General features: G+C 47.0%; 1 protein-coding gene across 1 annotated transcript; it reads right to left on the reverse strand.

The window, feature by feature from the left end:
- Positions 1-5,087: 5,087 nt before the first annotated feature.
- LOC128089727 (thioredoxin) lies at positions 5,088-10,383 on the reverse strand. Its single transcript, XM_052701406.1, has 5 exons — positions 10,214-10,383; positions 7,655-7,759; positions 7,037-7,096; positions 6,258-6,323; positions 5,088-5,307 (listed from the first exon to the last, which is right to left on the reverse strand). The coding sequence occupies exons 1-5, from the start codon at positions 10,235-10,237 to the stop codon at positions 5,245-5,247; spliced, it is 318 nt and encodes a 105-aa protein (XP_052557366.1). The 5' UTR covers positions 10,238-10,383; the 3' UTR covers positions 5,088-5,244.
- Positions 10,384-16,173: the final 5,790 nt, after the last annotated feature.

The raw sequence follows: 16,173 nt of genomic DNA on the forward strand, positions 1-16,173 counted from the left end.
GGAAGGACATGGCCAGTCAGGACATGAGCATCTCCAGAGACTGAGACTCCACAGCCTCTTGGAGAAACCTGCCCAAGCGCTTGAACACCCTCACAGCAAAGTGTTGGTTCTTATTACTTCTGGATATTTTTATTATAAATTTAAGTGGAGATTCCCATGTTTCAGTTTGTGCCCATTGCTTCTTGTATAGCCACTGGATGGTTGGATGTTACAAAGAACTTTCTTACGCAGAGGGCAGTGAGGTCCTGGCACAGCTGCCCAGAGAAGCTGTGGGTACCCCATTCCTGCAGGCACTCAAGGCCAGGATGGGTGGGATCCTGGGCAGCCTGACCTGATGGGTGGCAGCCAGTAGCAGGGGATCAGAGCAAGATGGTCTCCTCCAACTTAAAGCATTCTATCCTATGATAATTCTTAGATTTGCGGACGATCATCACGTTGAGAATCATCCCAAAGAAAACCCTCTAAGCCAAACGGTGGTTTAGTAAGCTGGCATTGGCTTATTGCAGTGATGAGTGAGTGGGATCTCTCCACAAATCACACACAGAGCTAAATCACAACATGTATTTAGCAATGGAATATTTGTACAGTTTTCCAAAGTTCCTGCCTATTTCCAGGTCTGTCATATACATTAAATCTAACATTCTAGCTTTACTGATCAATTAAGGGGATTTGGCAAAGAGTCACTCTTGGTCTCTCAGTTTGCCCATGTATGGTGCTGATGCTGAGGGACATGGATTGCTCTTTGGCTCCTTTCCATAACATTTACAAAAACTTTTTCTGTGCTCCTCACATATTTATAGCATAGCTGCAACAAGAGAAAAGAAAGCAGCATCCTTAAGATTCACGGTGGTTTGTTGTTTTTTTTTTTTTTAATGTTCTCAGGATTTTTAAACTTCTATGACAAGAAAAAACTTCTTTGCTTCATGCCTGGCTTCCCTACCCACCTAACGACTCTTCACATGTTTGTCACACCACCCCAGCTCTCAGGGAGAGGCAAATCATACATGCTAGGATTTCTAGGCTGCCTCTTGTCCTCCAGGCCATTACCCAGAGCTACTGGCTGTCACACTACTGCGCAAGGGAAAAGCACAAGGCGTTCCCAGGGCTGGTCTGTGTATCAACATACGTACAACCAGAATGGGTCACTGCCACCTCATGGAGGTGAGCGTGTCTCAGAGCTGCTTTCTCAGCCAACAGCAAGGGGAGCTTGTCTGTGCACAGCAGCAAGCCCTGAGCACAGCACTGACTGGCTACCAGCCCTGTGCAAAGACAGCCAGCAGCTGCCCCAAATGCAAATCCTTGCCGGACCCCATCAGACTTCTCCTCCTTCCTGCTACAGCTTTCTGCTTGGTCTACGTGCCAAGGAAAACATATAGGAAAGCATTTCAGCACCAAGTGCATTTGGCACAGCCACTTGTCACTTGAGATGAAGAGCAGGATCCCTGCTACAACCGGGCCTGCAATGCCTGTTGTCAACCTCTTCCACAGAGACCTCAGATAGACCAGCTGTGGACTCACAGACAGTCCTCAAGCCACTTCCTCATGTGACTGAAAGTTGCATGCAATAGACCTTCGCAAAGAGAAGATGCTGTGCCCCAGTTCTCAAGCTGTGGAGGAGGAAGCAGACAACTTCCTCCACGTTAACTGGTGCTTAGAAGCTCAGTGCAATTACTCCCACCACTACTGCTCAGGGGTTGTGCTAGCTGGGTAAAAAGGCAACAGAACTAATGGACAGCACCATTGGGAAGGTACTCAGCATGAGGGTTGTGCCAGGCAAGGTTTTGAATACTGCATATTTTGAAAAGACAGAAGTTGTCACTTGCCCTTTATAAAGATAGCTAATTTTGAGGAAAAAACACTAATTAAAGCTAGCATAATTTCAAAAGCTCTTCTTGAAATCATTTGTGAGGTTGAAATCCAAGTCTAATATAATCCAGGTCTCGGAAGGAATGAAAAGGGGAAGGTCAATCAGAGCTGAAATTAGGCTGCGTATTGCAGAAAAAGATGTGGAGTAACACACTGGTTACTAAGACAATCCTTCCCTGAGTGCACTATAGCAGTCTGACACCATGGCTGTGGTTACAGTTTTGCTACTTCCCTGCCACATAACCCTACACTATTCCCTTGCTCACTTGACTGCAACCTTTGTGGCTTGTCCTTCCCTTTCATGATGGGAAGTTCTCTCTCATTAAACCCACTTACTCAGCCACACACTCCAATTTCTGTGCTGGAGGACTACTTCTCTTTCTGCTGACCTGTCCATCCACTCTGATGGGAAAGCTTCACAAACAGGTTTGCAGAGAACTTGTTCTACTGGTTTGACAGCAAGGCAGACATCTCAGCCCATTTTATAGCCAAATGACTGATGGCAGTCATCACCTGAGGGAAGGATAACTTCCTAACTCCTAGAAGGAACCTCCAAATGTTGTTTCAGCATGCACCAAATTTCTTCCACATGTGATGGAAATGAAAACAGTTCTTGTTATCCCCTTAAAGGCATCTTCCCAGATCACTGGATCAAAGCAGTTGTGTTTTTGCAAACAGTAAATCACATCCTGCTTCTCAGTCAGTGACTTAAATGTGTCCAATGAAAGAGCAACTCTGCAGCATAACATTCCGGCATACGGAAATACTGCTGTCTCACTCTTTCAAGTGAAAAACAGCTTGGCCATTTAGCAAGTAAATCACACCTACTGAGCTCTCCAGAGCATTACTTAGTAATTCCATGTCAGGGCCCACATCCCAGAATTTAGTAAGGTTACTTGTAGCCACTGCATTCAGGTGGCAGGGTTGAACCTGGCAGGCAGCTCAGTGCTCACTCCTCTGTCAACAGCAGGAACAGGAAGTTAAAACTTGTGATCAACACAGATTAATAGGACAAGAGGGGAAAATAATAGAATACAAAGTATATAGAACAAGTGACATACAGTGCAATTGCTCCACCAGGAACACCACAATGCCCAGCCAGACCTGAAGCAGCAGCCTTCTGTGCTAACGTGGTGCCCTGCTTTAGGACATCCCTTTGTCCAGTCCAGCTCAGCTACGCTGGTTCAGTTCCCTCCCAGCTCCTCACTGGCAGGGAACTGCCAGCCAGAACTGGAGTACATCCCTCCCACAGGGTCACTGCTGCCACAGGAACTGAGACTCCTTACCCCTCAGCAAGGCATTGCCATTAGGCTTTGCTTCCCAGTATTTGTAATGAGAAGAACAAACTTCAAACAAGGCATTTAGAAGGGAATATACTTGGCATTTCCTTTAAAAGGAAAGGGTACCTGACACACAAAGTTCTTCGCTGCATATTTCTTAGAGATGGCTTTAAGAATTGCTTTCAAGCCAGGCTAAGCAAGTTCTTGCGCTTGCATGCCAATTCTCAGAAACAGAAGATACTGTAGCACAGAAAGCAGAAGTCTTGCTGCAAGAACTACTTTGCACCCATTTGAGCACAAGATACTGCTGCCTTCCTTGATGCCTTCCCTCATTCCTATCTGAATTTGCAGTTTTCCCCCTTTCTAGCATGTAACTAACTACCTGGTCTTGCCTAATCTCAGCAGAGATACTGCAGATCTCAGTTGCTTCCTTATTCCTTAAGGATGAAGTTCTTGCTGAATTTTGCCTAACTTCCATTCAGGGATTCTTAAGATGATTCTCTCTTCTCTCTCTCACTTCCAACTATTGCCCACAGGAAATAAACAGGCTACCTGAGAACTGCTCTTAAAAGCAATGCTTGTTAGCAGATATGGTGATCGTAATAGCATGTTCTTCTCCAGTACCATATTATTTCCTCCTCACAAGTTTATCTATGGAACCACTTTGTATAGTGGTTTCCCACTTACCTATGAATCATCTTTTAACACATGGCACTGCTGTTAGTCAAAGAGTCAGAGCAGTACAGAAAACATCTCGCATGCCCTTATTGTATAAGCAAAGCTTACATCCAAAATTCCTGATGACTTCTCCTCAGCTGAGAAATGTGTGGATGCTTCTTGGAATTGGAAAAATCTGTTTTTAAATAGAGGTTAAATACACAGCAGTCTGCTGAAGGTCTCCCAGCCTTCCTTATGAGCTAGGAAAGTCACATATGCTTGTGATATGAGTGTAAAACTGAGTCACATATGAGTTGCTTACCAGACTCACTCCACTTTGCCTACAGATACAGCAGGAAGTCTGTCTCACTTTTCCCATCAACGATGGAAAATAAGCAGCAAAGCTCATTGGAGCTCTAGCTCCAAATCACTGCATTAGGTGTTAGCTGCTGCTACAGCCCTGCTTTGTTATTTACTGAACGCTTACCAAGAGACAACACGTAGGCCAGCAAGAAAACCATTCTGAGCTGGTGGAGAAGGAACAGCAGTTAAAGAGCATGAGGAAACTGGCAGATAAATGTTTATTTAGATAACCTGACACAGGGCTGGAGGACTTCAGAGTCCAGTTCAGTAGACAAAATGTATCCAGTATGATCCAATAATACAATAGCAGAGTTAAGCAAAAACAAGAACACAAGCAAATTCATCTCAGGCTCAAAACACTGTTTTGCTGCTTTAGATTACTGCCTGTGGAACAAAGCAGCCCAACCCAGAGACTACATATTGCTACTAACAGAACCAGACTGTACAGCAATGGCAAAGCAAAACTGAAAGGGAAGGAAGCAGCACTTCCATCTCCTCCCTTTCTGCAATTTTGTGGCAAATTCACACAATGTTCAGATATTTTAGAAATTACTACTGGTTTTGTAAGTCTAATATGAAGCTTGGATTTTGAGAACTCATCCTTACAAGCAACCCCGTTTTCTACAGCTCCAAGCTCACCCTCCTGCAGCTCAACTGCAAGCTATAGTGCTGCTTTTCAGATAATAGGCTAGTGGCTGGCTGCCAGGCAAGTAAGGTGTCAGACTTCTACAGCAATTATTATTGCTGCCCTTTCCAATACTTAACTTTCCATTCTCAGCAACAACCTGGTATTAGATTTTTGCATTTGACAAGAGCACTTGCATCCAGACAGCATTCCTTTAACACAGCAAAATAGATCATGTCAGAGACATTAGCAACTTGCTTGCATTTTCATTCAAACCATCAGGCAATAACCGAAAGTGAAGAATTTACATTTTATTGTACTCATTTACATTGATCAGAGGATAGTGACACCACAGAGGATAGGTTAAATGGTTGAATTTTTTTAAAGTAGAAAAGTTATGGGCTATGAGTTAGCCGATCCCCAGACGTGCTCCGATGCCTCCGTGGCTGGAGATTAGATTAGACTTTTAATGGTCTCTTCCAGCTTCTCCTTATTGGCCCCAGAGAATTCCTGCACCTGCAAAAAGAACAGTTTTCAGAAGAGCTGTACTCAATGCTACATAACATCTAGTTGCATAACATGCAGAAATACAGGTTTCATTCCACAACCACTAGGATCTCTTCAGCCTCAAAGTGAGAAATATTTCGTAGAGATTCAGTTTCTTTTGAATGAGGAGCAAATAAATCAGTGCTGGCATCTTGAGAATCCCTTTCAGACCACCATGCTCAGAGCTCTACACACACACACACACACACACAAAGAAGCGAAAAATGAACTGATCCTGATTCAGTGGTGTGTAGGACTGAAAAGTACAGTTTAAAGGGATTATGGAGGTCACCTCCTAGCAGTGGTAACTGAAAGCCACATTGGATTGCTCTGGACCCTTTTCTATCAAGCTCTGAGAGGACTGCTTGGAGCAAACTGCCACTGAGACTGCTCTTGTATCCCATCTATCCATCACGGCAGGCAGTGCAAAGGGGCTCCGTTCAGTCCTGCAACATACATGGGCTCCCTCCATAAGTTTTATAGCCTATGTGAAAACACTCAAGCAGTGGTTTCAGATGTGAGTATATTCAGATTAGAGACTGATGTCAGGGGGTAATTCTACACATATAGTCATGTCTCTGCTTGAACATGACCTGCAATGCAGAGAATGAATGCTAACTGAGATCAGTAAAAGCAGAACATTAAGAGTCCTGTACGCTTAACGCCACTAATTCCTCATGAAGATCCACCCATAAGACTGACTTGCAAGACTTAGTTCACTAGGTCTAATTAATAGAGCTTGCTTCATCAGTTAGCAGCTGGTCTATGTTACATTTGCAGTAGCACTAAGATTAATTTGATTGCTCTCAGAGGTGTCCCAATGCCAGCTGTGACCCAGATACATTATTAAGAGAAAGCAGGCACTGTGGCCTAGCCTGCCTCTTCCAGGAAAATAAGCTCCATTAAAAAAAAAAGCCTACCTTCTTTCCATTCTTGTAGAACTGGAATGTTGGCATGCACTTCACATCACAGTGTGTAGCAACATCCTGTAAGAGAAGAAAAACAGTATTCAGCTGTGCATGTCTGAAGGACATCATAATTTAGAACCCATGATTTCATTTTGATTAGGAAGTTGGACAAAGTCATTACTGTTAAAAATGAAGCAAAAGCATCTCTTCTAGTCCAGCCCTGCGAAGACAGCTCAATATTAACGTCTTCCTGAAACAAGCCTAAGAGATCCTCCCTTCAGCATCTAATTCATACAATAATAGGAGCACATGTTTACTGCATCCACACTGTGCTTGGAGAGTGCTCAAAAGCACTTCAGCAATGAACAATTTCAGGTTGAAATTGTTCAAGTACTCATTCCACATTGCTGAAACTGCTGTAGAGCAGACATCTTATTACACTTGATTCAAATTATGAAAGAGGAAACAATGCCAAGGGCAGCGGTGAGATCAGACCGTCTTGTACTTGTGAGCTATTAGTTTTAGGGAAGATTGCATCAAAACAGATTAAGGCCTTTGAGACTCCCTCCCAACACACAGAGCACCAGTGTTCCCAAGTTACCTCATGCATGCCATAGGGATTAGATAACTAAAGCAGTTCATTCTTTTGATTTTCTCTAGAAGTTCATTCTTCCCTGCATAGGTACCTAGCAACCACCTAATTTTGTTTCCGTGAATGCAAGGACACTCATTGCCACTTCTGTGGCTCTGCCAAGCTACTGCCCCCCCCCAGCACTACCCTCGGACCTTACCTGGGCATCATCCACATCAATTTCAATGAACACCACATCACCAAACTTGTCACACAAACTCTGGAATGAAAAACGAAGTTATGTAGTTACTGCTCCAGGAAATGCTTAAAAAGGTGTTTGTAGAAATCGGTGCTGTGAGACATGACATGTTACCTTAAAGCAGCTACTTTACTGACCAGAAATTAATTTTCAGCTCCATCCCCTGGAAGAGTCTGCTGAAGCACCTAAGCAGAAGGAAAAGGCCTTTCCTTCCCTTATAGCCTCCCCCTCACCCCAGAAAGGTACTACAGTTTATCTGAATACAGTTTTAATAATCAGAGTCAGTGTACACACATTGTTTCAACTCCACTGTTGCCAGTTCTTGAGGGGAATGCATCAGCTAGGTCCCTACAGATTCATGCACCAGAGCATCAGGACAGCCAAAATGCAACAGTCAGTTCCCTGCTGTGTATCCAAGTATTTTATTCAATAGTTAGCAATCATATACTTCTAAAATTTCTCCTTCAAGAAAATACTGTCCACCCCACAGACAAAGGAGGTTTGCTCCATATTACTGGCAAGTTGCACAGAAGTATTTGTGCATATGTACAGTCACTGTGAAGAACAAAGGCTACTTACATGGAAAAATGGCTTGATCATTTTGCATGGTCCACACCATGTGGCAGAGAAATCAACTACTACAAGCTTCTCACCAGCAGACTTCAGTTCTGCCTCGAATTCGGACTATAAAGAAAAAAGAATTGAAAATATTAAGGATTTCCCCTCCCTACTGTGCAAAAGACTAACCCCCAAGTTAGCTTTCCCTTAGCCTTCACACAGCACCTTCACTTAAAGTAAGTTATTTGGATAATGATGCATGCACTCCTGCGAATTGCTTCCATCAGTGCTAGCATCCACCACTGCCTTCTGATGCCTCAGTTAAGAAATACCACAGTGCTCAGTCATTGAACTGTGGAGGTTTAGCTGGAAGTTAGCATGAGCTGAGATCGTAAGCTGGACTGAGTAGTGTTACACTTTTAATGTGATTCCAAGAGTCCTTAACATTCAATTCTCATCTGCAATTTGATGGGAAGATATTCACCTTCTTCTAGGACTTTCCTCCACAGAATTTGAGGACAAACTTCTGCAGGGTTTTCCAATCAATGATTAGAATCAAGATGTTGCATGGCTTACCCTACAGCATGTTTCCTAAAGCAACAGCATCATCATATAAATATTTTATTTACTCTGCCAAGTACATTGGAGTGCAACTTCAGTAGGCAACACAATGCTACACAGACTATGCCAGTAACAACCAACATTTCAGGTTAACAGAGAAATCTCTGTCACGCTTTGTTACAAGAGACATTCCTGGATACCATGCTTTGCATTTTAGAGCTCCTTATGTGCCCCCATTCTCAAAGAGCAAACGTTTTAGCAGAATTATAAGTCACTGAAGGCAAGAAATATTTGCATGCTAGAAAACAGACAAGTATCTCAGGCAGAGCAAGCAAAGGGTGCAGGTCCAGCAGATAGGCAACTCTTCATAACATGCTGTAACTCCAAATATGTCTGGCACCCCAGCTTCCCATTGTACATGTCTCAACCTCCTGATGCAGCTGTCCTCAGACATGCAGCCTTCATACGCTGAGCTCCTCCTCACACCATGGGTAGACACTCAGCCTATCCCCTATGAGATCAACAACCCATACCACCCGCTCTCAGTCTGAGGGGTGGGTGCAGAACTTTTTTCTCTCCAACATTTTCTCTGCTGCTGTCCTAATGTAGCATGTACTCCCGCATCCCAATCTCTAAAGAACAATGCTGTCTCCAGCAAAGTTCAATACTAATACATACAACAGTCCATGCTATCTGCTCCCAGCAGTTACTTAAAACCGTAAGGTTCTTAGCCTCATTCATCCCCTCCTCCAAATCCCCGATTTTTGGCATATATTCTCACACGTCCGCATTGTAACAGACATTAATACTAATTCTACCTTCCACACCTGCCAACTAGACCACCTTCCTTACCCTTACTTCCTGTAACTGCTGTATCCTGCAAGAGGAAGTCCATCCCTGGGATGTACTGGTCAAATGACTACATATCTCAGGACAGTATTGCACAAAACAAGGGCAAAGTGGGAGAACATGGCACTTCCAGCTGATCACAAACCATACACCACTGGAGACCTGGATCTGAGCACTGCTCTCCAGCTGCAGCCAGGCGTTACCCTGTGAGTCATCCCTAGAACGAGCTAAAATTGCTGTGGGCAGCCTGAGAAGAGACACAGGGTCCAACTGCGTTATCCCTGAGAGATCCAGCAAAGGTGCATCGTACTGGCATTTTTCTCAGAGAACAAATATCCCTAAAGTAAGGAAGCCAGCAGTGGCAAGAGATCTGCCTGACCTTTCTGACTTCTAGTCTTCTGCAATGACTACGGATCAATAAGCTTCATATAGAAATACCTTTATTAACAGAAGGGATACCTCCCCCTGCAAGTCCACACTGCCACAATTACTAGAGGATCTCACAGCTTTATCAGCATTTTTTTTTTCCTTCACACTTCTGAGGGGAAAAGCCTCTGAAAAGCTTTCAGATATCCAGCTGGTGCCTCCCTGAGCCCACGGAGGGCCTTGCTTTGCACGCACCGTTATGCTGGAGGACAAGACGAGCAATGTGCTGTTAGGTTTCAGTTTCCAAGGGCCGGGTGAGAGAAAACAGGTGGCAAGGGTTCCAGTGCAGCAGGGACTCCCAGCACCCGCCAGTACCCCAAAATGGAGGCTACAAACCCACGCCGCAAGAAAGCCACTGCTCTCAGCACAGTGGAGACGGCTTTAATAGAAGACCTCAGCTATACGCACGTACCGAGCTGCCCCCGGACTGCGCTTAGCCTGGCCATCAGCTGACTGCCAAGGGTCACTGCAAGAGTCGGTGTTTGCTGTTTAACCAGAGCGGCCAGCACAGCCCTACAGACCCGGCTTCCCAAGCTGCCACCTGCAGCAGAAGCGGAGCCGCCCCTCCCTCAGCGAGGCGGGAGGAGACTCGAACGGATCGCGGCTCTCGGGCTGAACTCGCACAAAGGAGCGCAGCCACGCGCTGCCGGCCCTGCCCTCGACGCAAAGCCCCCCCTCGCTCCCTCGCTCCCTCGCTTCTCAGCGCGGCCACCGTGCCCGACGCGGGCCGGCCCGCGGGCTCACCAGGCTGCCCACGCTCTTCACCATGGCGGCGGCTCCTTAGCTGCAAGGCAAAAAGGCGGCTGACGGCCTCGTCCCCGCGCACGCGCGTCCGGCACGCCTCTGCTCTCTCCGCTGTCACGCCGATCAACGCACGGCGGCCTCACAGACTCCTCACGGCTCTGCCGCCGCCGCCCCGGCCCCGCACTTATATAGCCAATGCCGCAAGGCGCAGCACTGCGCATGCGCCATACGGTCATCCTATTACCATGCCTCGCCCCCGCGTCTTGGCCACGCCCACCTTCGCCCATGGCGCGAGTGACGTCACGACGCGGGAAGGGGGGGCGGGAAGGGGGGCAGTTTTTGTGCTCTCGCAGCGCGGCGCGGCGCGGGAAGGGGGGCGGGCGGGGATGGGAAATACTGGGGGGGAGGGGACGAAAGAGAAAAAAAGGAAAAAAAGAAGAAAGAAAAAGCCCAACCGTGTGACAGTAAGAAAAAGTGCTGTGTAACGCTGAGCAGGAAGTGGCGCGCAGGCTCCTACCCAGCGCGGGGGGAGGGAACCCGTGTCGGGGGGACTCGTCCTATTTTATTTCTTTTTCCATTTATTTTTCTTCATCGCGTTTTTAAATCGTTTTTAATTTTTTTTTTTTTTCTGCCTCCCTCCATTCCCCCAGGAGCGGGGAGTGGGGGCATGCAGGGACGGCGTGGGGCTCGAGGTGGGGTGCGAAGGCTTCATGGCAGCTGCGCTTAAAGCGGTGGTCCTGCCTTAAAGCTGTTAACCCCATCAGATGTCGGCTGGGATCCGTACGCCCGCCCCGCATCGAGGTGCCGTGCTTAAGGAGCTGCCTCCAGGAGAGCCCCCATGTGCTGTACCTTCTGCCTGTGCCACGTGTCTGCATGTCCCCATGTCCGTGTGTTTATCCCCTGTCTGCCCGTCCCCCGTATCTGCCTGTCCTTATCTGTGTGTCTGTCTGCCTGTCTGTCGTGTCCACGCATCCCCCTCCTCTACCTCTCCCCAGTGTTTGTGTGTCTCTTACGTCTCTCATGCCCGTGTGTCTGCTCCTTCCCTTGTGTCTATCTGTCCCTCATATGCCCCCCGTCTGCCTGTCTCTTGCGTCCATGAAATTTCTGTGCACACCTGTCCCCATGTCTGCATGCCCTTCATCTCTGTGTGTCCTTTGTGATCACCTGTCCTTCTTGTCCATGTGTCTCGTGCCCACTTGTCCTCTGTCTGCCTGTCCTGCATGTCTCATATGTCCATCGCAGCTATGCCTCCCCCATGTTCACTTATCCCTAATGTCTGTGTGTCCCACGTCCACACATCCCCCATTTTCACGTGTCCCCTTTGTCTGCCTGTTCCTTGTGCCTTGTGTCCCTGTAGCACAGAGGTGGTACTGGGCACATGAGTGTCTGGTGCTCAGAACTGCCAGTGAACACCTAGATCACTGAGAGCAGTTTGCACACCTGGGCTTGTTACTCACAGGGCTGCAGGTTAGTTGGTCTCATGACAGCACCTAATAAAAATTGTGCAGAAGAATGTGGGTCCTCTGGCTGCGAGTCAAAGAAACAAAACCCCACACACCCAGAAAACACACCCTGTGTACTTATTTTTATCTTTTTTGTTCCTTTGTGCTGCAGAACAGCTCTGCTCCTTGCTGCAGGCCGTTGGACGTCCCTCATCCAGCACAGTGCTGGTTGGAGCAGAGCAAGTGATGGAGAGCATTAGCAGTGCTCCCTAGCCCTGTACCAGGTATGGAGCCTGTGAAATGCCATGCAGAAAGGGGTTTCCCAGTCCCCTGAATGGGAAGGATCATGGAATCATCAAATGGCGTGGGTGGAAGAGACCTCAAAGATCATCCAGTTCCAGCATGGGAACCAATGGCTCCTCCTAGTTCAGCATTGTCAGTCAGTGTGCACTCAGCTCCCTGATAACCCACTGAAGAGAACTGGCCCATAAATGGACCCAATGCAGGACTCCACTGGTGACTGACTGCCATGTAACCCCATTAGTATAACCCTCCGAGCCCAGCCTGTCAGCCAGCAGTCACCCACTGGCATTATCTTGGTTCTAGCTGGTGCTGGACGTTGTGTCCAGAGGACACTGTGAGAATCACATGGTGCAGCAGAAGGGAGAGTTTCACAGCAGATACAAGCTTGGCTGTGTCACAGAGGGCTGGCCATGTCCAGCATTAAGCAGTGGTGCCGATGGCTGCCGAAGGGAAGAAGCTGCTGGAGGCGGTGCCTGCAGCAACAGCTGCACCACATTTTATTGCAGGAGGGCCGGGTCATCTGCAGTGCATTACTGTGCTGCATTTCATCTGGCTGTGACAGCTTTTAATTGTACTTTCCCGTTCCTTGCAGCCTGCTCCTTGGGAGCATTCTTCTGTTGTAACTGACCCATTAAAGGTGCAATAAATATTTAATAATTAGATGGGCGTGCTGGGTGTCTGCCAGCTGCTCGCACAGTGCACGCAGAGCTCTGCTCTCGCTGGTGACAGACCCAATCACCCAGCCTCTCTTGAACACTTGGCAGAGCACATCTGGTTGAAAGACAGAGGAGAAGCTGCTGAAGAATAACAAAGGGAGGAGGAGAGCACTGCCACGCACTGTTCTTCCCAGGAATCAGCCACACGCTTCCAGGAAGTCGGCTGGATCATCCCTGGGCCGGCAGCTCTGCCCAGCTGCAACCACGTCTCCTTTGTGCCATCTCAATTCATGTCCCATGAGTGATGTATGCAGGGTTCTGCAGCAGCCCACTCACTTTGGTGTTCTGTGCCAAAAGCAGCATGCAGGATCTGTACTCAACCTGGATGCTTTGCAAAGTGATGCAGGCAAGTTTCAAGATGCAGTCGTGCTTAACTGCTTTTTGAAAGCTTGATAATAGAACACAAAAATCCACATGTGGCAGAGACCAGCTCATGCAGTTCCATTATCTGCCTCTCTGGCTCCGATTGTTCATTGTCCTAACATCATGTCTGATCTGCAAGGCGGATGATTTTTTGCCCAGTGCCATTTGCAAGGAGCCTCATGTGAGGAGCAATGGGTGGTAATAGAGGTCTAGCTCTTCATTTCTGCATCCCATCCAAATTACAAACTGGTGCACGGTACAAACTGCACATTCCTTCTGCACAATGTACAGGGCAAGACAGGGACTTTGACCTGGCATGGGTGGTTTAACACAGTCCAGTGTGGTTTGCATGCAGAAGTCAGAGACCTGCCCATAATCCCTTTCCACCGCAGAGGTGAATTCAATCCCAGGGCCCCTAAGTTCAGAGGGGTGGCACAGTGCTCTCCATGGGGAACAGCTGCCTCAGGAACACAGAGTGAATACTCAGCTTTGGGTTATCTTCATAGATGGAAAGAAGTAAGTGTGGCATCTCTTGTATCTCCGTATGGTGCCCCAGTGTTGTGGTTTAACCAGCAGGTGGCTGAGCATCACACAGTTGTTCCCTCACTTCCACCCGCTTCCCAAAGGGATGGAGGAGAGAACAACAACAACAAGAACAACAAAACAACAATGAAGTAAAACTCATGGGTTGAGATAAAACTATTTAATAAGATAGAGAAAAGGGGAAGAATTGTAAGTATGATTACACACACACATAGCAAGTGATGCAGGAGCAATTACTCACCCTTGGCCAGGACCAACACCTAGCTAGCCTCTGAGCAGCAGGAGAGAAAAGAAAGAACTCCCACCCCTTCAAAACTCCTTCCACACGGTGCCATATGATACGGAATATCCCTCTAGGCCACTTTAGGTCAGCTGTCCTAATTCTGTTCCTTCTTGGGCCCTTTGCTGCGAATAGCCTTGGCTCTGTACAACACTGTGTAGCAGCGGCTAGAAATATCTGCTTGTTATCAGTGCTGTTTTTTTCCTAGAACCAAAACATAGCATCGTACCAGACAGTTCTTCCCTGCTGTCCCTGCTGAAACTGAGACAATACCCACCCTGTATTCCATACCATTTACATAATGCTCAGGTACCTCAATTTCCACACATCCTAATTACCATCCCCAATCTTTTTTTTTTTTTTTTAATACATATACACACATATTTTTTCTGTGGTCTGTCAGCCATCCATTTGAATTGTTCGTGGTATTCATCTAGTTCATAACTTCAAGCTTCATGTGTCATAGCAGTCCTTCAGCACAGGAGGGATGACTCACAGTACTGTGTTACTGCATACAGAGGCTAGTTCGGGTTCCATCAGAGTTCGTTCTTCTTTAACCTGGGTAATTCTTACTGTAATACTGCTAACAAGGTATATAAGAACCATAGTAGTGATGACACGCGGTATTATGTAGCAATTTAACGCTATTTAAATTATTGACTGTTCTCACCCAGCACCAAATCACCTTGAGGTACGTAACAGACATCCCTGTCTTTTTGCATTACCCACCACATGTGCCCAGGTCCCTGAGCAAAAGCAGTTCCACGAATAGGCTTGCCTTTGCCCAAGGCAGGAATGACCCACACTGTCTTGCCCAGCATGTTTTTTTGTTGTTGTTCTGTTTTTCTGTGCACCACTGTGACTTTATCCCCTTCTATGGTATGGTGGAGGTCTGACTGGGCAGGACCAGTTCAATAGGCAGATCCTTGAGTGTTGACTAACCAGCTGTCTTTTGCTAAATGTGTGTCCCAGTGCCTGAGTGTCCCAGCACCTATTGCTCTCAGTGTAGTCTTTAACCATCCACTGTATCGCTCGTTTTTTTCAGAGGCTGTGCATGATAGGGGATGTGATATACTCACTTCAATGCCACGCTCTTTGGCCTAGGTAGTTATGAGGCTATTTTGGAAATGAGCCCCGTTTTCTGACTCAGTTCTTTCTGGGATGTCATGTTGCCATAAGACTTGCTTTTCAAGGCCCAGGATAGTGCAGTCCTTCTAGTGGCATGGGGCACAGGACATGGCATCTAATGATTCCTTCTACCACTGCAAGCATATGATGCTTGCCATGGCGTTTGTGGGAGTGTGGTATAATCCACCTGCCAGGTTTCAGGCACTATCCTCCATACCAAAGAGGCTTTATCCACTTGGCTTGCTTAATTGCAGTGCATGTTTCACATTCATGAGTAACTTGTGCAACAGCATCCATAGTTAAGTCCACTCCTCAATCCTAAGGCCATCTAAGTGTTGCTTCCTTGATGGTCTGAGGCATCATGGGCCCACCAAGCTAGAACTAGTTCACTCTTACGTTGCCAGGTCCACCTGAGCTCCTAGTGGGTGTGATGATGTACCTTTACAACCATGTTCTCTACCCAGGGCAGCAGTGTTTTTCCACAGCGCAGAGGCCCCAGTGAGTTTGCCTCTGTGCTGCCAGTTGTTCTGCTTCCATTGCTGTAACCACCCCCATAGGGCATTTACAGCCATTCAGCAGTCAGTGTAGAGGTAAAGCATTGGTCACTTTTCTTGTTCACCAATGTCTAAAGCCAGCTGGATTGCCTTCATTTCTGAATATTGGCTTGATTCACCTTTTCCTTCAGCCACTTCTGCAACTCATCATGTGGGAGTCCATGCAGCAGCCTTCCAGCTTCAGTGCTTTCTCACAGTGTGACAGGACCCATCAGTGAACAGAGTGTATTTCTTCTCATTTTCTAGTAGTTTATGTTTGTGGAGCCTCCTTAGCTTGTATCACCACCTCATCTGGTGATACTCCAGAATCTTTGTCTTTGAGACAGTCCACAATCACTTCTAAGATTCCTGGATGACTGGGGTTCCCTACGTGATCCTACTGTGTGATCAGTGCCACCCACTTACTTCACGTAGCATCAACAGCATGATATGTGGAGGGGGACATCCAGCCCAGCACAGTTAGTCAGGGTGCTCAAAAGGAGCTATGCTTCAACACCAACTACTTCCAAAACAGCTTGGATCTTTTCATGTGCTGCCAGTATCTCTTTTTTTCAGTTGGAGTAGCAGGCCTGTGTATCCTTGACTGCAAAACTCTTGGGATTGACCAAGTCTCCCCCGATGCTTTCTGCTG

This window comes from Tympanuchus pallidicinctus, unplaced genomic scaffold, assembly GCF_026119805.1.
Source record: "Tympanuchus pallidicinctus isolate F22 unplaced genomic scaffold, pur_lepc_1.0 scaffold4, whole genome shotgun sequence".
NCBI lineage: Eukaryota > Metazoa > Chordata > Aves > Galliformes > Phasianidae > Tympanuchus > Tympanuchus pallidicinctus.

Excerpts from the sequence above, each read along its gene's own strand:
- LOC128089727 (XM_052701406.1), bottom strand. The coding sequence starts at position 10,237 with ATGGTGAAGAGCGTGGGCAGCCTG. Across the intron at positions 7,097-7,654 it reads TGATCAAGCCATTTTTCCAT|AGTTTGTGTGACAAGTTTGG; the intron begins GTAAGTAGCCTT and ends TTTTCATTCCAG. Across the intron at positions 6,324-7,036 it reads TTGATGTGGATGATGCCCAG|GATGTTGCTACACACTGTGA; the intron begins GTAAGGTCCGAG and ends CTTCTCTTACAG.